The sequence below is a fragment of the Candidozyma auris genome, chromosome 1 (assembly GCF_003013715.1).
Source record: "Candidozyma auris chromosome 1, complete sequence".
Taxonomy (NCBI): domain Eukaryota; kingdom Fungi; phylum Ascomycota; class Pichiomycetes; order Serinales; family Metschnikowiaceae; genus Candidozyma; species Candidozyma auris.
The window spans coordinates 2,097,804-2,125,495 of NC_072812.1; the positions used below are offsets into that span (position 1 = coordinate 2,097,804).

Here is a 27,692-nt window from a genome sequence, read left to right on the forward strand (position 1 = left end):
ACAATCACTAAAAGAACCATGCAATACGACGCCATCGTGATCGGTGCTGGCGTGGTCGGGCCCTGCGTAGCGACCGCTCTAGCGAGACAAGGAAGAAAAGTGCTTATCATCGAGAGAGACTGGAGCGAGCCAGACCGAATCGTCGGAGAGTTGATGCAGCCTGCTGGACTCAAGGCGCTCAAGGAGTTGGGGATGATTCAGGCCGTCAACAACATCGACGCAGTTTACGTGGACGGCTACTATATCAAGTATCACAATGAGGTGATCAAGATCCAGTACCCAGACAAAGGCGAATGTGACAAGACCAACCCAGTGAAGCCAGTTCCGGACTGCGTTTTCGACGGGAACGATAAATATGACTCTGAGGACCCAGGGATGGATTTGGCTGCTTGGGAAGGCGCCGAGAACGTTAGAGGGGTTGGTTTTAGCAACGGTAAATTTTTACTGAACCTTCGGGCGATCGTTAGAGCGGAGAAAAACGTCGACTGGATTGAAGGAACGGCTACACAACTTGTTAGGGATAACGAGGATCCAGATCGGGTCTTGGGTGTCAAAGTCAAGAGCCTCGGTGGAGAGTTCACCACATACTTGGCGAAGATAACATTTGCATGTGATGGTATCTACTCCAAGTTCCGTAAAGAACACTCGAAAAACAACGTTCCCAGCATCGGGTCGTATTTCGTTGGACTACAGTTGAACAACGCCAAACTCCCTGCTCCTCACCATGGACATGTCATTTTGGGAGATCACGCCCCCGTGCTCATTTACCAGACAAATCTGACAGAGACCCGAGTCTTGTGTGCATACCGTCTGACAAAACCACCATCGCTGGCCAACGATACCTTCTACAAGTACTTGAGAGATGAGGTGTTGCCCTCGTTACCAGAACAGTTGAAGCCCAGCTTCGAGGAGGCCATGGCCTCGAGGAAGTTCAGGCCAATGCCTAACCAGTACTTGCCAGCTCCAAAACAGGGGTCTCGCAACAGAGGGTTCATCATGCTTGGAGACTCGTTGAACATGAGACATCCTCTCACTGGAGGCGGCATGACGGTGGGGCTCAACGATGCCGTGTTGCTTACGAAACTTTTGCATCCAAAGCAAGTGCCTGACTTCGAGGACTACGATTTGGTTGCAACGAAGTTAAAGCAGTTTCACAGCAAGAGAAAGAGACTCGATGCTGTGATCAATACGCTCTCCATTGCATTGTACTCGTTATTCGCTGCCGACAGCAGGCCTCTCAAGATCTTGCAGGAGGGATGTTTCAAGTACTTTTTGCTAGGGGGAGACTGTGTCAAGGGTCCCGTGGGTTTGCTTTCAGGAATGCTTCCTTTCCCCATGCTTTTGTTTAATCACTTCTTCTCTGTGGCGTTTTATGCAATATACTGCAACTACTGCGAGAAGGGTTTCGCTGGGTTCCCTGTTGCCTTCTACGAGTCCTTTGAGGTGTTGCTCACCGCTGCCATGGTGTTCACGCCATACTTGTGGGGAGAACTTGTCAACTAGACTGAAACTGGAGCTAGCAGCATTCAAGAGTTAGGCGGTCCACTGGGGAAGGCTGCATCCTGTACCATTAAGGTTCTTCGCAGCCACTCACTTGCTGCTATGGTTGGAAGGTGCAGAAGGAGGAAACGAGGAATGAAAGGCTTCGTCCAGAGATGTGAATACCAAAAAACTGGCATCTTCTCTTTGAGATGTGATAACAGCCATTTGTCGCAATCTACTTGATATTTGACCATTGGATGCTCAGGGGTCGAACTATTGTACCTGCATGGTCGCGATTAAACTGGGACATCTTTCTGTCACCAAGAACTTCTCAGCGTACCTCCGTCTTCATTTTACTATAATTTTAGATTGTTCTAGATCACCACGTTAATATCAAAGAGATTTGAAAATCCTCATCCCAACAACCCCTCTTTGCTCTTTCAATCTCAAAGGACCCTCTCACTCAAGTCGAAACCCTAAAAGGCAGGAACCAGCTATATACAACACCATCACGGCCAAACATCTATCAACAAAAAAACCCAGCCTTCTTCACTCCATTCGGCACCTTTTCCACTCAATTAAGCCAAAAGTTGCCAATTAGTCAATTTCACTATGTCTGACGCTCCGCTCCTAGGCAGACGTCCAACAACCCGAACCAGTTTCAAGGATTCCGTATACTTCACGTTGAAGCTGGCTTTGCTCTCGTCACCAGTCAACTACCTCCTAGTTTTCGTGCCCTTGGGGCTTCTCTCTGGCGGGTTGGACTGGGGATCCAATGCCACGTTCTGGCTCAATTTTCTTGCCATTGTGCCGTTGGCGTCAGTATTAGCGTATGCTACGGAAGAGTTGGCCGAACACACGGGTGAGACCATCGGCGGTTTGTTGAACGCTACGTTTGGCAACGCCGTGGAGTTGATCGTGTCGATCATTGCGTTGTTGAATGGGCAGGTGAGAATTGTCCAGGCACTGATGCTTGGTTCCATCTTGTCCAACTCGTTGCTTGTGTTGGGATGCTGTTTTATTGCTGGCGGCATCACCCGTGTGCAGCAGACCTTCAATCAGACTGTGGCACAGACGATGTCGTCATTGATGGCGTTGGCCACTGCTGGTCTATTGATTCCCGCTGCATTCCACTCTTCGGTGCCCTCTGACGGGAAAGCCAAATTCCCTGACCCAAACTCAGATGCAGACTTCAAGATCTTGTCTCTTTCTCGTGGAGTGGCCATCATTCTCCTTGTTGTGTACATTCTCTACTTAGTGTTCCAGTTGAAGACCCACAAGGCGCTTTTTGAAGAGCAGTCCCAGGAAGATGACGGCATCATCACTTCCAGCCTCGCTGAAGAAGGAACGTCCGCCAAGGGCGACGCAGAGCACTTGACCATTATTGGCTCGCTCTCTGTGCTCGTGCTTGCTACATTGCTTGTGTCTTTTTCCGCAGACTACTTGGTGGGCTCCATTGACGACATCGTGGAGCTGCTGGGCTTGTCCAAGACATTTATCGGTTTAATTGTGATCCCCATTGTGGGCAACGCCGCTGAGCATGCTACAGCGGTGATTGTGGCCATGAAGGATAAGATGGACTTGGCCATTGGCGTCGCCGTGGGGCTGTCATTGCAGATAGCCCTCTTTGTCACTCCATTCATGGTAATCATCGGGTGGATTGTGGATGTGCCCATGTCGTTGTACTTCTCTACGTTTGAGACGGCGGTGATGTTTGTTTCTGTGTTCATCACCAACTTGGTGATTCTTGACGGCGAGTCCAACTGGTTGGAAGGGGCCATGCTTTTGAGCACCTACTTGGTGGTAGCGCTAGCCTTCTTTTACTACCCAGACAACGTTACCCCATAGTCTCGACGACAGCAGTGCCTTGTATAGCCTAGATTTACAGTATAGGAATGAGGTTACGTTATTCCTTTTCCAGTCTTTTTCTTTCTATGTATCTCGCCTTTTATTAATGTATGAGTTTGACGTGGCCATGTGTGCTCTTGTCCAGACATCATTTGTGATATCTACTGCACACACCAATGTGACTGATTGTGGAGGAGACACAAAGGGCACGAGACAGTAGAGATAGTGGACGGTGCGAGGACCACCCACGGGGGTGCTTTTTCGCAGCTGGGCGCAAAAAAAAAACGTGAATCAGAGCCTCCAACAAAGGAGGTGGCTCGCATGACGGGAAATGGAACAGATTGCAAAAGAACAAAAAAAAGAAAAAAGAAAAAAGATAAACAAAAAAAAAACAACAAACAGCAAACCTCCACAATCGAAAAGAACTCTTATATGATTATCAATTCATTTCTGAATTCATTGTTTGAAGCTTCTCCTTGCGCTCTACTACTTCTTCCTGCTTTTTTTCACGCCCAACATAGCGCGCTCGGAAAATGGGCTATCTCCCGCGCGACCCACCGCCTTCTTGATCCATTTGCAGCCACCAGGAGGCGTTTGCCAATCTGGAATTTGCAATGTGAAGTTAAACAGAGACAGAAGATAGGCTTTTTTTTTGGGAGAAACCCGTGCACCAGCATTTATACAGGGTGTTTTCTGGCCCAACTTTCCCCGTGTCCTGATGAGGCGTCTTTTGCAAAGGAGCCCCAGTGGTTCTTGTGCGTGCCTTGCGACGCGCCTGCCACAAAACACGCTTGTGGTCTCAATGGCTGCGAAAAAAAAAGTCCTCATTCAGACGCTTCCGGCGTGGATATAATGGGCCTTTGCGGCGTGGAAAATGTACCTGTCTTGGGAAATTTGGAAGGGTGAAAGAAAAAAAAAGGAATAAAAATACATTCTGCTGCATTCTCAACAGGCAACACCTTCTTTCTCTTCTTCCTCTTCATTCCCTTTTTTCAACCTCCAATCTTACAAAGGGTGACTTCGTTGACCGTCGTTCTCCCCCTTCACTTTCCCTCAGTCAATCTTTCTTCATGTCCGACTACGAAGCGCTCAAAATCTTCTCCAGACAGCCCGTGTCGCTGGAGATGGTGGAGTTTTTGGCGGCCACAACGTGCTCGGTGATCCAAGTCAAGCCAATCACAAGCACCACCAACCGCCAGGGCGACGTGGTGGTGACGCCTGTGAAGAAGGAAGCGGTGCCCTTGACGCAGTTCATTTCCAGGTTGATTGAATACTCCAACGTGCAAACTCCCACCTTGATGGCATCCTTGGTCTATTTGAACAGACTCAGAAACGCTTTGCCAGGCAACGCCGTGGGAATTGAAACGACTCGCCACAGAATTTTTTTGGCGTCACTCATCTTGAGCGCCAAGTCGCTCAACGACTCCAGTCCTTTGAACAAGCACTGGACAAAGTACACTGATGGACTCTTATCCAATAAGGACGTGAACTCTGCTGAAAGAGAACTCATTGGCATTCTCAAGTGGAACTTGAGAGTGGACGAGAAGGAGCTCGTGGCGGCGTTGCAGCCATTCCTCACGAGAATCAAGAAGCACCTCCAAAGAAAGCAGGAGCTCGAGTGCAACGCCAAGGCAGAGTATTACCGCATGTCGAGCTTTTACTCCAACAACTCGCTTGCGTCTTCTCGCTCGTCGTCCAAGAGCTCGATCTTCTCTGCTTCGGGCTCAAACTACTCGTTGAGAAGTTCTGCTTCAAGCTCTCATAACCTCGTCGCTGAGAAGGATGCTCTATACTCTTCTCCAGCAAACACTGCTAGAATGCCTCTCGCTGCTAGGCTGTCAACTACACTTAATCAGATGCGCAAGATTGACTATTACAAGGCTTCAGATGACTCGGGCTGCTCGGGCGGTCTCCTACCACCCGCTGTTGTTTAGGCTGCAGCTATAAACCCCCCACCACCTTAATCCGCATTAGTTTTGTTCACTTCTTCACACTTCATTATTTGGGAACGATTTACATAAAGTTTGATTTCATATACCCGTTTAATTCCATTATCAGGGGACAATATACACTTACAAGCAAATCATCAGTACGTAGCTTACATTCCTGTCTCTTTTTGTTCTATAAACATTTCATTAGTGCTGGTGAGGATCTTCCTTGGGTGGGTCAGGAGTCACCGTGATCATTGTGTCGATTCTCAAAATAGAAATGCACGCCTCCAAGGCTGACTTCAATGACCTGATCTTGGAAACAGTGGGCTCCAAAACGCCGTGTAGAGTCTCATTCACAATCTTTCCGTTGATCAAGTCCAATCCGTAGTTCTTGTACTTCTTTCTCTTCATGTCCGAGGGCATCGCTGTTTGTGAAGCTGCGTGGTATGTTCTCAACTTGGCGATCAAGTCAGATGAGTCCTTTGCGGCGTTTACAGCCAAAGTCTTTGGAATGACTAATAGGGCATTGGCGAATTCTGCAATTGCGAGCTGTTCTCTGGACCCCACCGTCGTGGCAAAATTCTCCAAGTATATGTTCAATGCAGCTTCAACTGCACCGCCTCCGGGAACCACGTTACCACCTTCCAACGTTCTCTTCACCACACACAACGAGTCGTGAATGGATCTTTCCATCTCATCTAAGGAGTATTCGTTAGGACCACGTAAGATTATGGACGAAGAGGAATGCTGCTTTGTTCCCTTCACCAATATGCATTCATCGTCACTGATTCTTGTTTGTACAACCTCATCAGCATAACCCAAGTACGACGACTCAAAGACTTCTTCGCCTTCCAAGTTGGACAAATTGCCAACGAGAGTGGCGCCGGTGGCACGAGCAATTCTGCGCAAGTCTTCTTTCTTACACCTTCTCACAGCAATAGCACCGACCTCGACGAACTCTTTTAAGCAAAGGTCGTCGATACCCTTGGTAGTGAGCACAACGTTGGCGCCAGCGTTGATGATTTTCTTGATACGCTCGATGATGATGCCATACTCACGTTTCCTTATCTCCTCCAACTGGTTTGGGTCCTCAATGTTGATCTGGACCCCCATCGCCATCCGTGCCTTCTGCAAGTTGATATCCAAACATGCAATACGGGCATTTTTTATCGACTTGTTCATAGCCTGCGAGGCAACTGTACAATTAAGAGCGTAACCATCCACTAGCATAGACTCGGTGGAGGACTTACCGTGAGCTTTGAGGATGTTGACGGCCTTCACAGGGTATTTTGTTTCTCCCTTTGGAGACGTCGTTTTTACTGCCAACATGGCGTCCACAACCATGTTAGCGAAGAATTCGGAGTCAGCACCAATGATCTTGGATGACATGGATGTCCTAGCGATGCTCACCAACGTTTCCTTACCCAAATCATTAACTGATTGCGAGAGCACCTCATTCACGTAACGCACAGCTTCACGTAAAGCTAGTCTATAACCAGTAATGATGGTAGTCGGATGCACTTGATTCCTTACCAATTCGTTGGCTCTCTTCAACAACTCCGATGCAAAGATCACCACCGAGGTGGTACCGTCTCCCACCTCACGATCCTGCTGCTGGGCCAAGTCCACCAAAATCTTTCCTGCTGGATGCTGGACGTCTAAAAGAGACAAAATAGTGGCACCGTCGTTGGTGACAGTAACATCTCCAATATCATCTACTAGCATCTTGTCCAAGCCGACGGGACCAAGAGACGATTTCACAACGTTGGCAACGGAAAGTGCGGCCATGACGTTTTGATTTCTGATATCATCGCCGCTGACTTTCTCTCCGCCCAAAAATAGGGTGTCTGAGCGAGCAGTGGAGTACATAATTGATGGATGGAAGGTTTGGAGTGAGTTCGAAAATTGCAGACCTAGTTTGGTGATTTGGCGCGGACACGACGTTCACCAGATGGGACATAGACTTTGAAGGTAACACATGAAGAAAAGCTTGATGATTCCGAGAAGATGAAATTAAAAATTTTTCTTTGAAAGCCTAGCATTGCTTTTCATTTCTTATTTTGACGCTATGGTGATTACAAGCATACTCGATTGATGCAGTGGTGAAAGCTCGAAAATGAGATTAGCATCAACCAATGGCCCTAGTAGTGGCGTGATTATGTGTGTCTTGCTTGATAAATCCACTGAATTCTGTACATATTTGGACTTATCATTGTGGAAAGTGTAAAGTTTCAAGAAGACCGCCTAATAAAATATACCTTTTTCGTCATGAATGTGGGCTCTGCGACAATGTCAGCATTTAAGCTAGCAAGGAACGAAGCGAAATCAGAAATTCGGAAGGACATAGTAGCATCTCTATCAACTTTTTGGTTTGGGATTTTTATGTAAGTCAAAAATAGAGGAGCAAAAAGACTGCAGCACCATAATTTCACACATGGTCTCCCACTGTATTACTCACTATGGCCTTAAGCGGCTTGACGCTCGTTGATCGGACGGGAAACAGTATTTTCCGCTTAGTTTGACCGCAGCCAATTGTAACTAAAAAAGCTGAGTACATGTAGGAGCTTTGTTATGCTAGCAAATGAGCAGCATCACATGAAAATAAAGTTTTTCTGACCTCAGTAAATTCAAATTGAAATGTAAAGGCGTAAAATGAAAAAAAAACACTGAAATCCTAACGCTCTCTAATACATGAAGTCTATAAAAACTTGTGTAAAGTCTATAAAAAAAAATGTGTAAAAAAATTGTAGCATGCTATGTGGACGCTGAACGCAGCCGAAAATGACTCGAAAAATAAACACCTCGTAAAAATACTCAAGATCAGAAGGCAATGAAGCCATTATAACTCTTAGGAGCCTTAAATCGAAGCTCTATATTCTGAAATGCGAGAAAGTTGACTGAGCGCCGTAAAAGGCTTTGTAGAGGGCCCCTTTAAGAGACGACATCAACAACCATCAACAGTGACTGCGAGCGGCATGGAACCGCAAGCAAACGACCCAGCAACCAAAATCATGAGCTAAACATACCTAGAAACCACCCTTCTCCTACGACAATCTATGCTCGATCGCTTGGACTAATCCAGGTTTCGACGTCGCTTATGCTACCTTCTTAGCAAAGTTTCACCTCGTCAGCGAATCAAAACCCTCGGGGCCCTTCCAGAATCCGAAATCCATCAAATTAGACCAACCACTCAAACACCGCCGCCTTGGTCTTGGCAGCATGATGACAGGGAAAAAACCCCTGCCGCTTGTCAAAGGCGCTTACCAAATCATCAAGGCGCACGGCACAGCAGTAAGCAATCTCTCGTCAACGTACAGCACCTCGCAGCACACGCACTTGAGCGTCCATTCTTCGATCTCCTCACATTCCATGGAATAATGGAAAAATGGTGGTTTGCATAGGCTGATCTTCATTAAACCACCGGTCGCTTTTTTCTGTACATTCTTCTCCACTGTGCCCCTTTACTGTGTATCGGTTGTATGCGTCGAGCGCTTGTTTATTTGTATTGTGCACTTAAGACAGGTTGTTCCAGTATGATGTTCAGTATGGGCCGCGGTACACAATTTCAGGTTCTTTGAAAGGCTGTTGGAGGCACAGGCAACGACAGAGATTCTGGACTTTTGCTCGTGACCGTCAAGGTACCGATTCTTGTTGCCCAATTCGTCAAAGCACCCTGCCAGAGGTCACTTAGTAGTAGCAGCGCTTCTGCGCTAGCGTGTGCTCCTTGTGTAACATTGTCGCTTAACTGGGCTTAGGCAGCAAAGGTACGCTTCTGCGTGTAGAAGGAAACGATATAAATGGAAGCGAGATTTCCCCATGTTCTCAAACCCCACCAATCCAAAAATGAAGCTTTCACTTCTTTTTGCATCTGTTGCGGCAGCAGCGCAGACTTTCCAGATCACCGTGGTGAGATCAGGAACACCTTACCAGGGAGGCATGCTCGGTGCCTCTTCTGAAAAGGTGGTTTATGGCGGAGGCAGCGAGATCCAGTGGGTACTCAACGACGACGGGTCTTTGGCTGATAAGAACTCGGAAAAGTACGTGGCCGTGGAAGACGGCTGGTTGGTGCTCAGTGACACAGCACAGAAGTCCTTTTCTTTAAACGCAGACAGGTTGGCCTACAACGATGCTCCTTCGTTTGGCATTTGTCCTGACGACCAAGACGGGGTCCAGTTCAACGGCACCTGCTCCAACTACACTGGCGTGGCCCTCCAGGCCATCAGCAAGAAGTTCACTTTGGACTACCATCCTGACGGGATCCAGTTCCCCGGCAAACCCACCTCCACTTCCGAGCAAGGGCCATCTTCCGTCACCAACTTTGACAATTCCTCTACACTCCGTACCACCATTGCCAAAAGAGATTTCGGCAATGGCGGCGGGGTGATTTCTGCTACCTTCTCGACTACCCCAAGGCAAAAGGGAACTGACTACCTTTTGATGACAGCCAAGAGTCGTGGGTGGTTATGGCATTGGCTGACCTTGAAGAAGGTTGATTCCCACCCGGAGGTGTTCTCAGTTTCTAGAAACGAGGGAAAGGAGGTGAGATTTAGTTTCGAAGAAAACGGTGTGATGTATGATATGGATGGGAAGAGGCTCATTGTACGTGAGAACGGTGAGTTTGGTGAAGTCAAAGAGGGAGAAGAGCCTCTGACTGGTTTCCTGCAAGATGGCGTCTTACTTCTCTACAAGGGCGACCCATGGTTCTATGCTTGCCAGAAGGCCGAGGACGAGCTTTACGTTTACAAGACCAAAAAGGATGGCTGTACCGCTATCAACTTCCATCTCTTTTGAAGGGGTAAAAAAAAAAGAACAATAAACTAGGAATAGATGTTGACTTAACTCTCAGGTATCGACCGTAGCAAAATGGTTGCAAATAACTGCACAGAGCACATGGCAGGTGCATACATTACACTGATAAGCTCTGTAGTCCCCGATCTTACCGATCTCAACAAACGAAAAAGTGCAAGCCGAGTCATTCATCAAGTTTATTTACAGCTCTCATTATATATCCAGATCCAGCAGCTTGGTCTTCCGTGACCGTTCTCGGCAAGAACTTGTGCCGCCCCTCTTGCCAAAGATAGCCATTCGCTATGTGCAATGCCGCGTGTAGCGTGATGAACCGAGCTCAAATAAATTCCATTCACCTACTCTCTTCTTCGTCACTCTTTTCACACATGGGCCTTGCAAAGCTACCTTTTCTGGCAGCCTACTACGCGTCGTCGTATCTTTTCAACGGCGACCTCTCGCAGTTCGGGAAGTACTCCACCAACTTCAAGAACGTCATGGAGATAGTCGCTATCAAGGCTGCAATGAGCATGGACAAGAGGTACTTTCGGTTGCTCAACTTCAGAACAGTGGCACATGTTTTGCGTTACGTCGAGTCGAGCTACCCTAAATCCACTTGCAAGCTTCCAGGTTACAACACGAAATTTGATGCTCACTCATATTGGCTTGTTAAGCAGCCGGAGATCGGCGACGACGACACGATTTTCATTTATTGCCATGGAGGCGGGTACTTTTCTCAGCTTGGTCCAAATCAGGTCACAGGGCTCATACAGAGCTACCTTCTTTTGCCGGAGGAGACACGAGCCAAATGCTCTATATTGATTCTAGACTACGGGCTCACATGCGATGGCCACACCATGCCTACGCAAATCAACCAGCTTTACGAGACTTATTACAGGGTGCGGGACATCCACCAAAATATCGGGCTTATGGGCGATTCCGCAGGCGGGAATTTAGCCATTTGTTTGACGCAGCTCTTGAAGGTGAAGCAGGCACCACCTGAGGACTACCCCTTGAAGCTTTTAGTGATTTCTCCCTGGCTTAATGTGTATCCTGACTTGGATAAAGTTCCCGAGAAGTCTTCCTTACGTACATGTTCGAATGTGGACATTATACCTCTTCCCAATACCCCAGAAGAAGAGAAGGCAAGGCTCTTCGGTGGTGTGGACAGAAAGAGCTTATTATACTCACCCATGGCCAAAGAGCCACATTTGGAGAGCGATTGGTCCGACATCCCCACTTTCAGCGATCCTAGAAGAAAAGTGTTTATGCTTTGCGGCGAGAGTGAGACCTTAAGAGATGAATGTCTTTGGTGGGCAAAGTATGCTCTAGGAGTGGACTGGTATGGCCACACGTACATCGACGAGGACCTTGGTCCCGAGTATTATCACTACGAAACTGAGAACACTACGGTTTACATGGAGCCGCAGGGGTTTCATATCAGTATTTTTTTGTTCGAGAAGAATTTGCTCCGGAAGATTGAAAGTAACACTATCACAAGTACCAAGCAGCTTACCGACGAGAGAAACTACGGTCTCAAGAGATTCACAGATTTTTTAGAGAAGGCACTTTGAGCTCTGAGATGTGCTTATTCACCCGTCTGGACGGAAATGCTACATCAGATAAAAGATCGATGCTTTGACGAGGGAGACCTGGATCGAGGACCGAGTCATGCGGCTGGAGTTCGTCTAGCTTTAGAGTGACTAGAGGGGTACCACAGTTAATGCTGAAACCCAATCAGTGGAAAGAAAAAAACACTGACAATTATCGCGACAATCTACTTGTCTTATGATACCACTAACATAAATCTTACTTAGAAAACTAGGTTCTTTATAGATACAAGTTTCAAATGGGCGCCGTAGCGCTGGTTGCAAATCCCGAAGCGTCAAAAGCGTCACATCCACAATCGCGCCTCCGGTCGTGTGCTGGCGCAAAGTGTAGTTAGGGACCAAAACAAACACCAACTTCATCATACCATCTCAACGAAGCATTGTCTGAGAAAATCGTGATGATCTCTGTGAAATTTGCAAATTTCAGCAGACTCGCTGCTCCACTCGGACTATACTCGGCGAGAAGCCTTACCTCGTCAATGGCGCTCAGAGCTGCTGCCACCACTAACGTGCAGCAGATTAAGCAATTGAAGGATAAAATCAAGAAGGAGAAGGCGGTCTTGAAAGATTTGACCACTCGTCATAAGGAAACAGTGAAGAAACACAAGCTTTTGCAGAAAGATCGAGAGGCCAAGGACAAGTCGAAGGCCAAGGAGAAGAAATTGTTGGAGCAGGCCTTCAAGCCATACAGAAGCATTTCCGGATTTAACGTGTACGTGAAGGAGCAAGTCACTCCAGAGAGATCTTTTTCGGAGGTTGCACCTCTTTGGAACACTCTCTCAGATTCTGAGAAACAAGCTTACAAGAGAAAGGCTGATGAGATTAATGAGAGACAGCTCAAGATATACACGCCTAAGCCCAAGCGTCCTGTGAACGGCTACGCCAGTTTCATCAAGGAGAACTGGTTCGATGGTGACAGCAATACCTCGGTGATGAAGGAATTGAGCGTCCAATGGAAGCAGTTGTCTGAGAGCGAGAAGAACGCGTACAAGCCAGATGCTGCTACGTTCGACAAGTACACTCAGGATTTGAAGGCCTGGAAGGAGCATAGGTTGAAGGTCTTCCGTGAACACGGCGCTCCACAAAACTAATGTTTGCTTTGTATAATCAATGAAATGTACCGTGGAACATCCATCTCCTACCTACATGCTGCTTGAAATCTCAATGGACACCGAACGTAGAATGCTAGTAGAGATTTGCTTTGAAATCAGGTTACCCATTTACAGTTATAGCACCCTCATTGCCCGCTGTAGTAGCAATAAGTTACATTAATTTGGAACTATTGTAAGCTGGCTAAATTCAGTTAACTTGTACATTGAAATTTCCATCGAGATTAACTTGTACGCATCTTTACTAGCAGTATTAGGCAAAAACTAGAGCTCTTATTATTGCCACATTAATTGGAAAGTTGAAGGTATGATTAATGTTAGAAAGGAATCAAAATACCGAGTTTCACCAACCATCAGAGAAGTGTGAGTGGCTTCAGACTAACAAAGCCCCTCCTCGACTTCTTCGAATTTACCTTCTGCCACCCTGAAGCAGCAAATTCGGGTTTAATCCAAACTCCTATACTTATAGAGTCTGTGTATGTACTAATTTCTCCAAATTTCATGAATGAGTGCCAACTGCTGATGACATACACGCTTTTGAGTAGTTGAGCGGTTCTGCTTGCATTGAGAATTACCGACACTCGATCCTCCAAAAAAGACGAGTATGTTTGAGGGTCTTCACTTTTGACAGTTGGCAGCAAGGTAATGGTACATTGGTGGAAGTTTGTCAACGGGCAGAACTTCTAAATCTGAGACACTCATGCACCAGCCACGAGCCTCTGTGGCTTCCTTGCATTCGTTGAAGTTTACCTCGCTATGAATACCCGAAAAAGTTGATCAGTGACACAAAACCAGGCTCTTTTTTCGTGCATGAAAACGTGCTCTGTCAGTGTCTCAGCTCGTCGAAGCGACTCCGTCACCTACACATTCTCTCTGATACTTTTATTGAAACGTGTAACAGATTATATTGTCCGCATCTGATCCATACATCTTCACCACTCACTCTTTGTATGACTCTTCTGTCTTACTTGGTCACCGTCTCTGCGGAACCAGTCCACGACGATGCACAACGTGAAGCTTCTTCTTCATTACGTGGATAGCCGGAATTTCACTCGAGTGACCCAAGCCTGTCCTGCTCAAGCACTATCTGCGCAGGTGCTAATCGTGTGCCTCATGTAATATGCCACTTCCCTCTCTGTCTTGCCTCGCACCTACAAAATGGTGCACTTTTTCGACTTCTTGATCACGGGAGGCTCCAATGCCGCCACAATAGCCTCGTCAAACACCGTCTTCAACCCTTGTTGTGTCAAGGCCGAGCACTCCACGTATTTCACCGCACGCAATTCCTTGGCCAACTTCTCACCTTGTTCTGGAGTTATAGGGCTCAATTTCTGTCTGTGCAAACGCTCCTTGATCACATTGTCATCTCTCAAATCTGTCTGCGTTCCCACTATGAGACATGGAACACCAGGGCAGTGGTGATGCACTTCGGGAAACCACTTCTCCTTGACGTTCTCGAACGAAGGGGGCGTGATGACGGAAAAACACACCAAAAACACATCAGTCGAGGGGTAAGACAAAGGCCTCAATCTGTCATAATCCTCCTGACCAGCGGTATCGAAAAGCCCCAACGTGAAGGGCTCGTCGCCAATCATAACCGTCACGGCATAGTTGTCAAATACCGTGGGAATATAGTCAGCAGGGAACTTGGAAGTTGTGTAAGAGATCAAAAGACACGTTTTGCCAACGGCACCGTCGCCAACAACAACACACTTTATAGTTTGCATCTGATCTAGGGAAGTTTGGGATTCGATGTATTACTTGTTATGAAAGTCAACGAAAGTTAACACGGAGGTAAGGGATGGGTAAAAGGAATGTAAACCAGGAAATCACTCTAAAATCAAGAGAACCAGGCAAGGAAATTCAAAAAATATTGGAGAAGATCACTTAAAGTAGATAATTTCTCGAGGTAGGTGGAAGGAGAAGAAAAGAGGGAGAGGAGGAAAGGAAGAAAAAAAAAAAAAAATTTACCTCGCCGGGCTGTACTGCAGAGGGGTTGCAAAGGAGAGAGCGCCTTTCGTGGTGGAGATTCTCATGGTAAAAAACACAGTGGCAGCTGATAACGTTTGGTGTTGACAATATGTGCTGTTTTAGGATGAAATTCGAAAATTTGGATTTCGGTTTGTTAATCTTGTATATTTTAGATTTCGTATCTACTTTTCTTTCTCACTCAAGCTCTAATCGCCTAACTTCGTCGTCTGTACCACTGTTTATATTACTATGCGTGAGGATCGCACTAGGTTTGGCTGCTAATTGAAGCAGGCCTGTGTCACATGTTACTTGTTTGAAACGAGCTCAAGCTGCCACTGGAACCGTCCGAATTGAGCCAAAGTCAAACATCTCATCACGTTTGGGGCTCAATGTTTCTCAGCTGATCTAGGATAGGTTATCTGCCTTGAGTGGCACCACTGATAAGACATAGATAATGCATCCTCCACTCAAACAAAGAGAAAACCACATACGCCTTCACTACTAACTCTTCACACTATGTACATTACTCGTAATTATTGCATTTCCTCTATCAGTTATCATTACATCAAATATCGTTAGACCCAATGAACCCATTGTCTCCTTGCATGATGTCCAAGTTGCTCGTGATATCGCTGGGTAGATTATTCGTATCAATGAGCTTCTTTGCAATATGCCCCTCCGGATCGATCATGGAGAGATCCTTGTCAACCTCATGATCCTCGATTATAGATGGCCCGCCTCCCAAGAAATCAAGCATCATGTGCATCCCGCCGGCACCGCCAGCGTACTCCTCAACGTCCACAGGCAACACCTGTGAAACACCCTCCAAAAACCAAACCTTGTCCTTCATCTCCGTGGTGAAGGACCTCAATAACTTATAATACGATCTCATGATCCTCATGGCCTTGATGTCTCCGGCCATCAATAAGCCTAAAAAGTCCTTGTCCAATAATGCTGGGAAAGCAAAAATACGCAATATGAAGTCTGCCTTGTACCTTTCCTTGTGCAACTTATTTAGGTATGCGAGAGTGACTAGGTATGGGGAGTCTATCAGCACCGGATATAAGTCAGCAATGTCGCTATCATGACACTCGAGATCAGCAAATGACTTCAGCTGAAGCGACGTGAGCTGACTCTTCTCGTTTATGATATCTCCCAAGTCACCAAGATCAACACTAATGAACTTGTAGAACCTAGACGCCTCTGTGAGGGGCCACACAGCTGTTAGAATCGTGGCTGCTCCCTTTACATGAAAGATCCAAGCTGATGCCGGTAGACTTTTTGGCGATGTCAGCGATGGCACCGACGCGTTTGCTAATGAGTCCATGATAAGAATAAGGGCACTGGCGACCAACGCATCTGTATTGTTCGTGTTGATATCCAAGATAGCTTCACGCAAGAGCCTTAAAGCATCACCTCTATGACTAGTGACACATTGGTCTAAACCTTTCTCTGTCTTAGATAGATGCGTTGCGCTGAAAGCCAAAATGGCATGCATTAAAAACGGGTATTGGAAAGCAAGCATTGGCACATCGTGGTTCCAAATGTCTGTATCAGAGATACCAGCGCCAGTAATCGTGTTGGAAACCTGGCTAGTGTAGTGATACATAAGTCTTAGATCAAGCATATTGAGCTGGCTTGTACCTGTTGATGGCATGCTCATCGGGTTGGGTAAGGGTGAATTAGAAACATTTGGAGATATACCAGGCAGCACATGACTTATAGGCGGTTTTTCTTGTGATGGGATTGCTTGCTGCGGCATAGGGGCAGATTGGTTTATGCGTGCATTACCTTGAAGGTTTCCGTTTGCGTTACCCATCGACCCATCGAATCCTCCGGCAAACTGGTTGGAAAGACCACTCAAATCGATGGGGAGTTGTGCTAAGACTGCCAACGAGCTGAGATTAGCAACGTTGCCCAAACTGCTCAAATCACCCAAATTACTCAAGTTATTGACGAGATGGCTCAAATTTATGTTATTAAGATTACCAGCATTGAGTAAGCCCGCACCCAAGGCGGTGGCCGCCAAGGCAGGAACTCCATTGATGTTGTTTGATAGGTTAGGTGGCGGTGTCTTGTCTGGAGTTGCCTGTTGAGTTTCCGGATTTGAAAACGAACGCTCCTGAGATGAGGCTGAAGTAGTTGAAGATATCAGGTCTCTTTCCTCCGACTTGACTCTCATCTTCTTCGATGAAGGCTCTTCATTTTCTTTGCCGGCAAACTCGGTGTATCCACAGACTAATTTCATTCGGATGCAGTTCTTGCAAGATGGTCTTGTCTCATCACACTTGACTCTTCTCTTCTTGCACGTCAGGCAGCCGGACCTAGACTTAGAATGAAACCTTCTCTTTTTCTCAGAAGATTTCTTCTTATCTTGTGGTTGCTGCTGGTGTTGCTGTTGCTCTTCTTTCATAGACATGGCGATTTTTGGGGCTCGGGAGAGTTGAATCCTCGAGTAACAAGTTGAATAATTAACACCTAGTTAGCGCAATGCTATACGAAGTTGGTGGAATAGTAAATCCGTGAGTGGCTGAAGACTCCCGGATGAGTTTCGAGTAGTTCCTGAGAATATTTTTGGTCAGGTGGTGGTGATATTTGCCACTGTGGTTTGCTGGGCTGTGCAAATTAGGGGAACAGGACCAAGTGTTTTTGGCTCGTATAGCTCGTATACTTAGAGTAGTTGAAAATAAGCCAATTTTCCTTGCACGTGCACACAAGCGTAAAAGAAAAAAAAAATGTTTGGTCCACAACGCGATTATCTAAAAGCAAAACAGCAAGGCGTGTTCGTGCGCTGCCTTTAATAGCCAAAAGAGCCCCTTCTGAAAGGAAAGAGGCCAATTCCAGTGCAAAATTGTATGGCAATCAAGATTCTCCTTCTTACTTATTCAACTCAGTCACCCTTAAACACCGTTGGCAATGCCTCTTTTGTAACCTACACCTGCATGTAAATCGGTTGCAAAAGCTCCTCAACCGACTTAGCTATCACGGATAGCAAGGGTTCCAAAGCACACAAAATGTGAAGGTTGCGCCGAACTCAATTCGATCACTGCGTGTGAAAGAATATTTTCACTCTCTGAGGACACCCAATACTATTATGATAATTTAACTTTGACGTTGAATTTCACCGTTTTGGTCAGTGGGGTGACTCTGCGGCACGAAAATTAGATTAGCTCAGGTAAAACTCGCATCAGAATTTCCGTTCCACCTGCTCAACTATGTGACTGCACTTGAACTGCGAAATATATGGCAAGTAGAATTCATCTTTAAGATCCTGTACACAAGCAGAGCCTCATCAGTCAATCACAGTGCTCTTTATATAGCTTACCAACTAGCCCTATCATGTCAGCAGCTCGGAGACCAGCATGGAGAGCTTGGGCCCGTGTGTATGTCACCGGAGCATGCATCATAGGCACCGGTGTCCTTCTATTCAAGTACACAGTGCCAACGGATGAGGAGCTCATTTCCAGATTCTCGCCGGAAATCAGGGCCGATTATGAACGCAACAAGAAGTTGCGACAGCAAGAACAGCAGGAGTTGATGAAAATTGTAAAAGAGACATACAAATCGAGTGACCCTATTTGGAAAGCTGGACCAATAAAATCTCCTTTTGAAAAAGATGGCCGTGGAGTTGACCCCCATTTGGTGGACAAGACCCTGTTCTTCAAGAACGAGGAAGACAATAAAAGAAAAGCTGAGATTGAAAAGGCAAATGCTGAGCTCGAAGAGACAGAAACACTTCTAAAGTCTTCCAAGAAGAGCTGGTGGAAGTTCTGGTGAGGATGCTTTCTCCGTATCAACTTTTTAGGTGCAACTGTAAAGGGTATCGCATCACGGTGTATATAGCAACAAAATCATGATTCACGTAGCTTACTCACGAAACACGTAGAGACCGCCATTATCGATGACCTTTTCCGGAAGACAATTGGTGAAGTTTTTTCGAAATGAAGAACGACAACTACATCACCGGTATCCTCAGGGCCGCCTCCAGCCAAAGCCATTCTCGAGTGAGAGCCAGCGCAGAGTGGAGCTTCCACCGTTTACTCCAGTCACCCTTTGGCTATTGGCGTCATCCACAGCGGCAACAATTCGCAGAATATTGGTGTCTATGACCATTCCGCCCTGAACAATCTCTTCAAGAACAGTCTGAAGAACCTGCCAGCCAAAAACCAAGTCTAGCTCGCAAACATTGGGGAAGCACTTATCTAAACACTCCACAAACACCTGGATCAAATCGAGTATGCCTAGCTCTGACTCTTGGTCGTCCACTATAAACACGAAGTATAATGTGGCATAGTGTCTGTAGATAACTTTGATATCGTCCAAGTCCTCAAGCAATTTAGGAGGTGTGATGAATGAGCATTCTTGTGGAGTTCTTTTGTGTATGAGCAGATGTACTTGTCTGAGTAAAGTTCTTTGAGTCTGTACATCCACCGCTGTGTAGAATTTTATGAGACGGGGAACGCCATCTGCGTTGACTTATGTTAGTATGAAGCAAAAAATTGAGATAAAAGATTGTTTACATACATATGAGAACTGAATGAATCATTATCGTTCGACTAAATGAAGTGACTCGTTCTGTTTCTCCATGTTTTAATAGTGAGGTACGGGTGTACAATACACGTAAGAATAGATTTTACAAGCATTTGCACTCAATGGCGAACTATTACGAATAAATTTGATCCTTGCTATGAATACTTCCTTGTAGTGAGCTCTGGTGAGTTGTTCTAGTTTTCCCTATCGTTCTTGAAATCGACAACACACCGCAAGTGATATTCTTTCATCACCAGGGAAGAAGATTCCGCAAAAAACCAATCGACAAGGTTTAAGTGCATAAGCTCAACTCACGGGAAACTTCATAAAAGGGCCTCTCGATCTCTTGCCAACTTATTGACTTCTGATTTAAGCGTCTTAGGTCATTGGCCTGCATAGACTCCTGGAACACTCTAAATTTCCACCAGAGCTTATTCCCATCTTGTCCCATCCCATGGCCTCCTCAGAGCAGTTACCGACTTTCAAACCTTTATTTCAGGTCCCCACTTTCAAAAGTTTAGGACTCGATCCACCTGCTGGCTTCCATGATGAGTCCTCCTCCGTTTACCTTGCTGGTAACTCTTTGGGCCTCATGCCAAAGGCTACCAGACAAGCTTTGGCCGATGAGCTAGATGCCTGGGGAGCAAGAGGTGTAGAATCGCATTTCAATCATCCTGGGGAAAGAGCTGGGAAAACTTCGTGGGTCGACATTGACCTTCCGCTAGTGCAGCCATTGGCAAAACTTGTGGGGGCAACAGAAAAGGAAGTAGCAGCCATGGGTACCTTGACCTCCAACTTGAACGCGTTGCTCACATCTTTTTACAAGCCAAGTGGTAAGAGAACAAAGATCATGTTCGAGAGACACGCATTTCCCTCAGACTACTACGCTTTTCTCAATATGGTCAAGTTGCATGGCTATGACGAAAGTCATTTGATTCAACTTGCGGTCGCTCCTGGGAAGCATTATTTAGAGACGGAGGAAATAATAGAAGTGATAGAGAAGGAAGGCGACGAAATAGCCGTTATTTGTTTTCCTGGTGTTCAATACTACACTGGCCAGTTCTTCAAGATACCTGAAATCACAGCTGCTGCTCAAAAGAAGGGAATTGTAGTCGGCTGGGACTTGGCTCATGCCGTGGGTAATGTGCCCCTAAAACTTCATGAATGGAATGTGGATTTTGCCGTATGGTGCTCCTATAAATATCTCAATTCGGGCCCCGGAGGCATTGCAGGGATATTCGTACACGAGCGCCACACAAAGAACAACTCAAAAGTGAATTATCCTCCAAGACTCGCTGGATGGTGGGGGAATAATGCTGCTGAAAGATTTAAGATGCTTGAAGTCTTTGACCCAATCAACTCTGCCCTCTCCTATCGTCAATCTAATCCGCTGGTGATTGACTGTGTTGCATTGAAGAGCTCTCTTGATGTTTTTGAACTAGCGGGAGGGTTGGACAATCTTAGAAAAACTAGTGTTTCTTTGACTGGCTGCTTGCTAACGCTTTTGAAGGGCAGCAAATACTACATCGAAGATCCGCTGGACAATGCACTGTTGGGATTCAAGATCTTGACTCCATGTGAAGAAAGTGAGAGAGGATGTCAACTTTCAGTGTTATTCCAACCGCATGATGACGACAGAAGCAAGAATGTTATGGAACAGGTAAACGAGTACTTACACAAGCATGCAATCATTTGCGACGAGAGGAGACCCGATGTTATTCGTATTGCACCCACACCATTGTACAATACTCTTGAGGATGTGAGAGTCGTGGTAAAGAGAATAGTTGAGGCTTTAGATGAGCTTTCGAGAAGCTAGTCTTGTACATATCTACTGCATTGTAACGTTCTTAGTATGATATTTCGTCTAGATTATATACCAAAGTGGTTTGAAGCGCAAACTTACAAGTTTTGAGCAGCCTTGAAGTGTTCACCGGCGTAGATAGCCTTGTCACCCAACTCCTCCTCGATTCTCAAGATCTGGTTAAGCTTGGCCAATCTCTCGGATCTGGCAGGAGCACCAGTCTTAATCTGGCCAGATCTCAAACCGACAACCAAGTCAGCAATGGTGGTGTCCTCAGACTCACCAGATCTGTGGGAAACCATAACACCCCAGTCGGCAGCGTAAGAGTCCTTGGCGGCCTGAATAGATTCGGTCAAAGAACCAATCTGGTTGACCTTCAACAACAAGGCGTTGGCAGCCTTCTTCTCAATGGCAGTCTTGATTCTGATTGGGTTGGTGACGGTCAAGTCATCACCGACAATCTGGATCTTGTCAACCACTCTTGGGTAGAACTTGGACCAGGACTCCCAGTCGTCCTCGGCGAATGGGTCCTCAATGGAAACAATTGGGTACTTGTCGATCAAAGAGACGTACAAGTCAGCCAATTGCTCACCAGACAACCACTTGGACTTGTCGGAGTCTGGGTTCTTGAAGTCCAAGTCGTACTTGCCGTCCTTGAAGAACTCAGAGGAGGCAACGTCCAAGGCGATGTTGACCTTACCAGTGTAACCAGCCTTTTCGATGGCGGCAACAATGAGGTCCAAGGCCTCCTCGGCAGAGTGGATGTCAGGGGCAACACCACCCTCGTCACCGACGTTACCGGCAGACAAACCGTACTTCTTCTTAGTCAAAGACTTCAAGTTGTGGTACACCTCAGAGCCGTATCTCATGGCCTCTGAGAAGGAAGGAGCGCCAGATGGGACGATCATGAACTCCTGGAAGGCCAAAGCACCACCAGCGTGAGAACCACCGTTCAACACGTTCTGGAAAGGAACTGGCAACACGTACTTGTCCTGCTTGGTGCCAGCAACGTCAGCCAAGTGCTTGTACAAAGAGACACCTTTCTCAGCGGCAGCAGCCTTGGCAGCAGCCAAAGAGACACCCAAGATGGCGTTGGCACCCAACTTGGACTTGTTAGGAGTGCCGTCCAAAGAGTTCAAGAACTCGTCAACCTTGGCCTGGTTGGTGATGTCCAAGTTCTCCTTGATAAAGGCTGGAGCAATCACGTCGTTGACGTTGGCTACGGCCTTGGTGACACCCTTGCCCAACCACTTGGACTTGTCGCCGTCTCTCAACTCCAAGGCCTCGTGGACACCGGTGGAGGCGCCCGAGGGCACAATGGCTCTGAAAAGACCCTTGTCGGTGATCAAGTCAACCTCGACGGTAGGGTTACCTCTGGAGTCGTAGACGGAACGAGCATGAATTTTAGTGACGGCCATGATGAAAATTAAGTTTGGATAGGGAGGAGAAAAAAAAAAAGGCCCCTGGGGCGTGCGCACCTGTGGTATTTATACAGCAAGCTGTTCCAACGGTGGACCACACCTGGCCGCTTTTTCCACAGGCAGGAGGACACCTCAGGAGACTCGAGCGAGCAATTCCTCCAGGTGACTGAGGGTATGCCATTAGGGAGCCACCATGATTATTTGCACACACAAAGGGTCATTCACAACGGAAACTCGTTTGCTGGATTCTGCTGGTTCAATTGTTCAACGTGAAGCTGCCAAATCATGAAAATGTTGCCAATTGTGACGAATTGACCACTGGTCAAAGGGTATCGGCCTCGGAGTTGCAATGCGCGTAGAATCCTGGCAGAGGGCCCCGGGCACTGACGGATCGCACCCTACGGGCCAAAGGGAGTCGCCATGTGATCCACCGCAGCCCTGAAACAACCGTGGGGTGACACCACTGGGACGCTGTTTCAGTTGATTTTTAGCAATTGAGCGACGAGCTGATGAGGTTTTGATAACCTTCACCTGAGGGCCATCGATTTTCCACTTTTCATAATTTTTCATGCATTTGAGCCTGACTCACCTGGGTGCCTTGTCGTCTCGGGTCGACGGGGACCGCACTATACGTTTTTTTTCCCTGGCTTTCCACTCCCTTCGACAATGCGCACTAGGGTAGACTCCTGGTTAATTGACAAAATATCAGCGTAGTGGAGGGGCCCGTGAGCCAGGAAACCCGGGACTGGCGATTGCGTTGAGTCAGGTCTTCAGGTAAGTCTTGTGATTGGTCAATTTGACCGGGAGACTAACGGCCATAGAATATGACATACTCCCTCGTGCACGTCATTTGACGTGGATTTGTATTATTAGTGGAGTCACCTGTTTTGACAGGTGCTGTTCGACAGGTGAGTGAGTTTAATTAGGGCAGAGCAGATGGTAGAACAGATGGTATTGGAGGGAAGAGCAGTGAGCATAAGTTGAACTACAAAGAGGTTTCGGTCGGCCAGATAGACTAATCTTTCATTATTGCAAATTTATTGAAACGAGAGGTTATTGCTTTGCTTAACTCCACAAGAATCCCATGTAGTCTCTTGAAATATGGAACTGTTAGTTTGAGATTCGCTCACAGCAGGGCGCGACAATGTCGTGATTTCCTCAGCAAGGGTCGAGTAACAACAGTGAGTTCAGACTGTACTAATATTTAACGGGCACATTTGAGTCTATTGAGATCCCACAAGTAGATTAATACTATTGGGTGTAGATGCCCTGTGGCAGGAGTTGCCTGTGATGGTTCTCCTTGGAGGTGGGGACCATGCGACGACATTTTTGCAGCCATCAAGCAAGACTAACCAGTGTTGGTTCTTGCGTTAGCAGTCCCAGGCCCTTTTCACTCTTATAGTTTTAAGACTTTACCATAACTTCCTATGCTTTACAATATCACGCCAATCGTACTCTCGCTTTTTTGCTCACGATGTTTACATGATTCGCAGCAGTTTCCAACATTCTGTAAAATGTACCGAAGACCGCAAAAGTCAAAATTAAATGGAATCCTAAAATCTGCGATAGTACAAGTCGTACCATACAATGCAAACCTCAGCCATGAATAGTTACATAACTGAAAATGAGCTCAAGAGAGCTGCCTCGAGCCAAGCACTACTATCTCACCAAACCTCTCGCGCCTTCACATCCTTCACTTTGCCATAGCACACTATACAAACACAAGTCCCATCACAAAACTATTCAAGAAGAGAAAGAAAATTAGCCGCCTAGAGTGTTATTCATCTACGCAAAGCAACCTTTAAGATCTTTCTCTTGGACCTTTCCACGAGTGTCCATGTACATCACCTCCAACCTGCATCTCTCGATACTCTCCTCGCGAAAAGAGTTACCAGTGGCAATACGAAGCATTAACCTCTATCCACCACCAGATGTTCAGAAACAACTACGACAACGACTCCGTCACCTACTCCCCCACTGGACGTCTCTTCCAGGTGGAGTATGCTTTGGAGGCTATCAAGCAGGGCAGTGCTGCCGTGGGGATTGCCTCGTCCAACCACGTTGTGCTAGTGGCCTTGAAGAGAAACGTTGAGGAATTGGGCAGTTACCAGAAGAAAATCATCAAAGTGGACGATCACATGGGCATTGCTTTGGCCGGATTGGCGCCAGATGCTCGTGTGTTGTCGAACTACTTGAGAAAACTTGCAATGAACTCCAAACTTGTGTTCAACAGACCATTGCCCACATCCAAGGCCGTCTTGCTGATCGCCGATAAAGCCCAGGAAAACACTCAACTGTATGGCTCGAGACCGTACGGTGTTGGGTTGCTTGTGGCTGGCTGGGACGAGACCGGCGCTCATCTATACGAATTCCAGCCCTCGGGATCCGTTTTGGAATACTACGGCACCGCAATAGGTGCCCGTTCCCAGGCCGCCAGAACATATTTGGAACGCAATTTGGAGACAATACGCTCATGCGAACATATCGAGGACCTCATTGTACATGGTTTGAATGCCTTGAGAGATACATTGTCCCAAGATATGGAATTGACCATCCGGAATACCTCTGTCAGTGTAGTTGGCAAGGATCAATCTTTCACAGTATATGATGACGAAGACGTACAGCAATGGTTAAGTAAGCTTGATTCCACATCAAACACAAGAAATAACGACGACGACGATGAAAATGGTGACAACGCAGGTGGTGACGCTGATGAGTCCAACGAAGCAAACCCGACAGATGCTGCTCAAGAAGGTGCGGCTGGAGACAGCACCAATACAAATGCATCTGGTGCTGCTGACGAAGATAGAATGGATACCGATTAAGTGCATCATATTTACAAGTAATATACAAATCATAAAGAACAGTCACTCAATTGTCCCCTTTAGAGCCAGAATTGTCCTTTTGGAGCTGCTGCTGTCTTGCAGCAACCTTTTTAACAGCCGCCATGGTCACCGTTTGCAATTGATTGACTTCCTCAGTCATCTGGGCCACATCATGTAAAACGCCTCTTTCTCTAACGTCTTGAACCTTGGTCCTCAAGGACGAGAGGATGGAATTGATATGTTGCTTGTCTTCCTCGTCCATGAGATTTCCGAATTGCACTATTACGTTCTCAGCATCAGTGCAAAGGATGTCAACCCGTGTTGCATTTTCCACATGTTGCTTATATTCGGCGTCTTTCTTGGCATTCTGAGCACTTTGTTCCAAGATTTGCTTGATGTCTTCCTCTGACATTCCAGTTTGTCCAACCACCTGAATGCTAACCTCATTTGGCTTTCCATGGTAGGGTGAGTCCTCGGGGTAAGGCGTCTTATCAGCAGCGGAGACATTTATGATACCATCGGCATCGATGTCAAAAGAGACTGCAATCTGTGGAGTGCCTTTCGGTCCAGGTGGGATATTAGAGAGCTTGAAGTTACCAATAAGCTTGTTATCCTTTACCAAGGGTCTTTCGCCCTGGTAAACTTTGATTTCGACACCAGTCTGGCCGTCAACGGCAGTTGAGAAAAACTGTTCCTTTTTCAATGGCACAGCCGAGTTTCTTGGAATAAGAGGACTAAATAACCCTCCGTATGTTTCAATTCCTAATGTCAATGGGGTCACATCGAGAAGAACCACGTTCTTGATTTGTCCTGAGAGAACAGCGCCTTGAATTGCAGCCCCAAGCGCAACCGCCTCATCAGGATTGACGGAAACATTTGGCTTCTTACCGAACAACTCCTCGACGACTTTTCTGATTTTAGGCATTCTAGTCATTCCACCGACCATGATGATTTCGTCAATGTCTTTAGCTGTCAAGTCAGCGTCACGGAGACATCTCTTCACGGGATCTATGGTTTTGTTGATGATAGGAAGACTCAACTCATCAAGTTCGTCCTCAGTGAGTTTGAGTTTAATGTGTTTGTCCTTTGTTATAAAGGGAATATTAATCTCTGCCTCTTTCACATGAGACAATTCGATCTTGCATTTTTCAGCAGCTTCACGAATTCTTTGGACAGCCATTCTGTCACCCAGAAGATCAATGCCATGCTCATCTTTGAACTGTTGTATAATCCTATTCAAAAGCAAGAGATCCACATCTTCTCCACCCAAGTGAGTGTTCCCGTTGGTGGCTCTCACTTCGAAAACTTTATCGTCGATGTCGAGTATTGATACGTCGAAAGTACCACCTCCAAAGTCGAAGACGGCTACTACGCCATCGGACTTCTTTTGATCGATGCCGTATGCCAATGCCGCAGCCGTAGGCTCATTAATAACTCTTAGAACTTCGAGACCAGCCAATTGACCGGCACTTTTAGTAGCCAGCCTTTGAGCATCATTAAAGTACGCAGGAACTGTGACGACAGCGTGCTTTACTTCGTCAGACAAGTGAGACTCTGCAATGTGCTTCATCTTTTGTAAGATGATTGATCCGATCTGTGATGGCGAGAATTGACGCCCATCGCTCGTCTCTAGCCAAGCGTCTCCATTTTCATACCTTGCTATTTTATACAGCGTATTCTTTATATCTCTCTGAACCTCGTCATCCTCGAACTTTCGCCCGATGAGTCTTTTCGTTGCGAAAAAGGTGTTACGTGGATTCACCAAAGCTTGTCTTTTAGCTGGAAGTCCAACCAAGGTCTCCTTATCTTTGAATGCCACAATAGATGGTGTCGTTCGTCCACCTTCTTCATTCTCAAGTATTCTAGGCTCATTTCCTTGTACCAAAGCCACTGCTGAATTGGTAGTTCCAAGATCTATGCCGATCACGTTGTGCGCGAGTCGCTTTTGGTGAAGGAATGAGCTAGCTGATTCTTTGAGTCTTCTGGGTAGTAGCCGGTTTAGTTTTGTGGAATGGAATAACATAATCTGTGTGGAAGGGATTCCAGAGGCTTCTTAGTGAGACTCATGTATGCCTATATATATAAGTAGCAGTTGCGCACCTTAGAGCAACTGGGGTCACGTGGACAGATTACGAGGGTCATTTGTAGTTCATGATAAAGAATTGAATATATTAGTCTTGAAGTCTCAAGGGCTGTTCTTTGATGGTCTGTTTACCTCGTCGTAATGATTTGTGAGCTGTAGGTGACCGTCAAGGTGTCCCATTTGTCTTGTGTTGCGAGTTTTGAGACAAGCGACTGCGTAAAATCGCCGTTGATTGGCTTATAGTTCTATTTGAGTCGATCAAAATGTACTTTCTCATTGTCAGTTCGTTAAATGTC

The 27,692-nt window shown here is 46.5% G+C and overlaps 15 protein-coding genes and 1 non-coding gene across 16 annotated transcripts; 9 read left to right on the forward strand and 7 right to left on the reverse strand. All coding sequences in view use genetic code 12, as the record gives it.

The window, feature by feature from the left end:
* Window positions 1-18: 18 nt before the first annotated feature.
* On the forward strand, window positions 19-1,503 carry ERG1 (squalene monooxygenase; the record flags this gene model as incomplete). Its single annotated transcript, XM_029032344.2, has 1 exon — window positions 19-1,503. One exon carries the CDS (start codon window positions 19-21, stop codon window positions 1,501-1,503), a length of 1,485 nt encoding a protein of 494 aa, XP_028892659.1.
* A 591-nt stretch (window positions 1,504-2,094) lies between these two features.
* VCX1 (Vcx1p) lies at window positions 2,095-3,330 on the forward strand (the record flags this gene model as incomplete). Its single annotated transcript, XM_029032345.2, has 1 exon — window positions 2,095-3,330. The coding sequence occupies one exon, from the start codon at window positions 2,095-2,097 to the stop codon at window positions 3,328-3,330; it is 1,236 nt and encodes a 411-aa protein (XP_028892660.2).
* Window positions 3,331-4,400: 1,070 nt separating this feature from the next.
* Window positions 4,401-5,264, forward strand: PCL2 (cyclin PCL2; the record flags this gene model as incomplete). The annotated part of the gene is made up of 1 exon (XM_029032346.2): window positions 4,401-5,264. The coding sequence occupies one exon, from the start codon at window positions 4,401-4,403 to the stop codon at window positions 5,262-5,264; it is 864 nt and encodes a 287-aa protein (XP_028892661.2).
* Window positions 5,265-5,465: 201 nt separating this feature from the next.
* TCP1 (chaperonin-containing T-complex alpha subunit TCP1) lies at window positions 5,466-7,130 on the reverse strand (the record flags this gene model as incomplete). The annotated part of the gene is made up of 1 exon (XM_029032347.2): window positions 5,466-7,130. One exon carries the CDS (start codon window positions 7,128-7,130, stop codon window positions 5,466-5,468), a length of 1,665 nt encoding a protein of 554 aa, XP_028892662.1.
* A 541-nt stretch (window positions 7,131-7,671) lies between these two features.
* On the reverse strand, window positions 7,672-7,788 carry CJI96_0000991. The gene has a single exon (XR_003751977.1). It is a non-coding gene; the product is annotated as a 5S ribosomal RNA (ribosomal RNA).
* Window positions 7,789-9,077: 1,289 nt separating this feature from the next.
* CJI96_0000992 (uncharacterized protein) lies at window positions 9,078-10,052 on the forward strand (the record flags this gene model as incomplete). Its single annotated transcript, XM_029032348.2, has 1 exon — window positions 9,078-10,052. One exon carries the CDS (start codon window positions 9,078-9,080, stop codon window positions 10,050-10,052), a length of 975 nt encoding a protein of 324 aa, XP_028892663.2.
* A 383-nt stretch (window positions 10,053-10,435) lies between these two features.
* On the forward strand, window positions 10,436-11,620 carry CJI96_0000993 (uncharacterized protein; the record flags this gene model as incomplete). The annotated part of the gene is made up of 1 exon (XM_029032349.2): window positions 10,436-11,620. The coding sequence occupies one exon, from the start codon at window positions 10,436-10,438 to the stop codon at window positions 11,618-11,620; it is 1,185 nt and encodes a 394-aa protein (XP_028892664.2).
* A 434-nt stretch (window positions 11,621-12,054) lies between these two features.
* Window positions 12,055-12,747, forward strand: GCF1 (Gcf1p; the record flags this gene model as incomplete). The annotated part of the gene is made up of 1 exon (XM_029032350.2): window positions 12,055-12,747. The coding sequence occupies one exon, from the start codon at window positions 12,055-12,057 to the stop codon at window positions 12,745-12,747; it is 693 nt and encodes a 230-aa protein (XP_028892665.1).
* A 1,169-nt stretch (window positions 12,748-13,916) lies between these two features.
* On the reverse strand, window positions 13,917-14,492 carry CDC42 (Rho family GTPase CDC42; the record flags this gene model as incomplete). Its single annotated transcript, XM_029032351.2, has 1 exon — window positions 13,917-14,492. The coding sequence occupies one exon, from the start codon at window positions 14,490-14,492 to the stop codon at window positions 13,917-13,919; it is 576 nt and encodes a 191-aa protein (XP_028892666.1).
* Window positions 14,493-15,301: 809 nt separating this feature from the next.
* UPC2 (Upc2p) lies at window positions 15,302-17,155 on the reverse strand (the record flags this gene model as incomplete). Its single annotated transcript, XM_029032352.2, has 1 exon — window positions 15,302-17,155. The coding sequence occupies one exon, from the start codon at window positions 17,153-17,155 to the stop codon at window positions 15,302-15,304; it is 1,854 nt and encodes a 617-aa protein (XP_028892667.1).
* Window positions 17,156-18,075: 920 nt separating this feature from the next.
* CJI96_0000997 (uncharacterized protein) lies at window positions 18,076-18,513 on the forward strand (the record flags this gene model as incomplete). Its single annotated transcript, XM_029032353.2, has 1 exon — window positions 18,076-18,513. The coding sequence occupies one exon, from the start codon at window positions 18,076-18,078 to the stop codon at window positions 18,511-18,513; it is 438 nt and encodes a 145-aa protein (XP_028892668.2).
* A 195-nt stretch (window positions 18,514-18,708) lies between these two features.
* APS3 (Aps3p) lies at window positions 18,709-19,282 on the reverse strand (the record flags this gene model as incomplete). The annotated part of the gene is made up of 2 exons (XM_029032354.1): window positions 18,709-19,211; window positions 19,261-19,282. 2 exons carry the CDS (start codon window positions 19,280-19,282, stop codon window positions 18,709-18,711), a joined length of 525 nt encoding a protein of 174 aa, XP_028892669.1.
* Window positions 19,283-19,720: 438 nt separating this feature from the next.
* Window positions 19,721-21,082, forward strand: CJI96_0000999 (kynureninase; the record flags this gene model as incomplete). Its single annotated transcript, XM_029032355.2, has 1 exon — window positions 19,721-21,082. The coding sequence occupies one exon, from the start codon at window positions 19,721-19,723 to the stop codon at window positions 21,080-21,082; it is 1,362 nt and encodes a 453-aa protein (XP_028892670.1).
* Window positions 21,083-21,165: 83 nt separating this feature from the next.
* Window positions 21,166-22,485, reverse strand: ENO1 (phosphopyruvate hydratase; the record flags this gene model as incomplete). The annotated part of the gene is made up of 1 exon (XM_029032356.1): window positions 21,166-22,485. One exon carries the CDS (start codon window positions 22,483-22,485, stop codon window positions 21,166-21,168), a length of 1,320 nt encoding a protein of 439 aa, XP_028892671.1.
* Window positions 22,486-24,419: 1,934 nt separating this feature from the next.
* Window positions 24,420-25,313, forward strand: PRE5 (proteasome core particle subunit alpha 6; the record flags this gene model as incomplete). Its single annotated transcript, XM_029032357.1, has 1 exon — window positions 24,420-25,313. One exon carries the CDS (start codon window positions 24,420-24,422, stop codon window positions 25,311-25,313), a length of 894 nt encoding a protein of 297 aa, XP_028892672.1.
* Window positions 25,314-25,359: 46 nt separating this feature from the next.
* CJI96_0001002 (Hsp70 family ATPase) lies at window positions 25,360-27,336 on the reverse strand (the record flags this gene model as incomplete). Its single annotated transcript, XM_029032358.2, has 1 exon — window positions 25,360-27,336. One exon carries the CDS (start codon window positions 27,334-27,336, stop codon window positions 25,360-25,362), a length of 1,977 nt encoding a protein of 658 aa, XP_028892673.1.
* Between the last annotated feature and the right edge of the window lie 356 nt (window positions 27,337-27,692).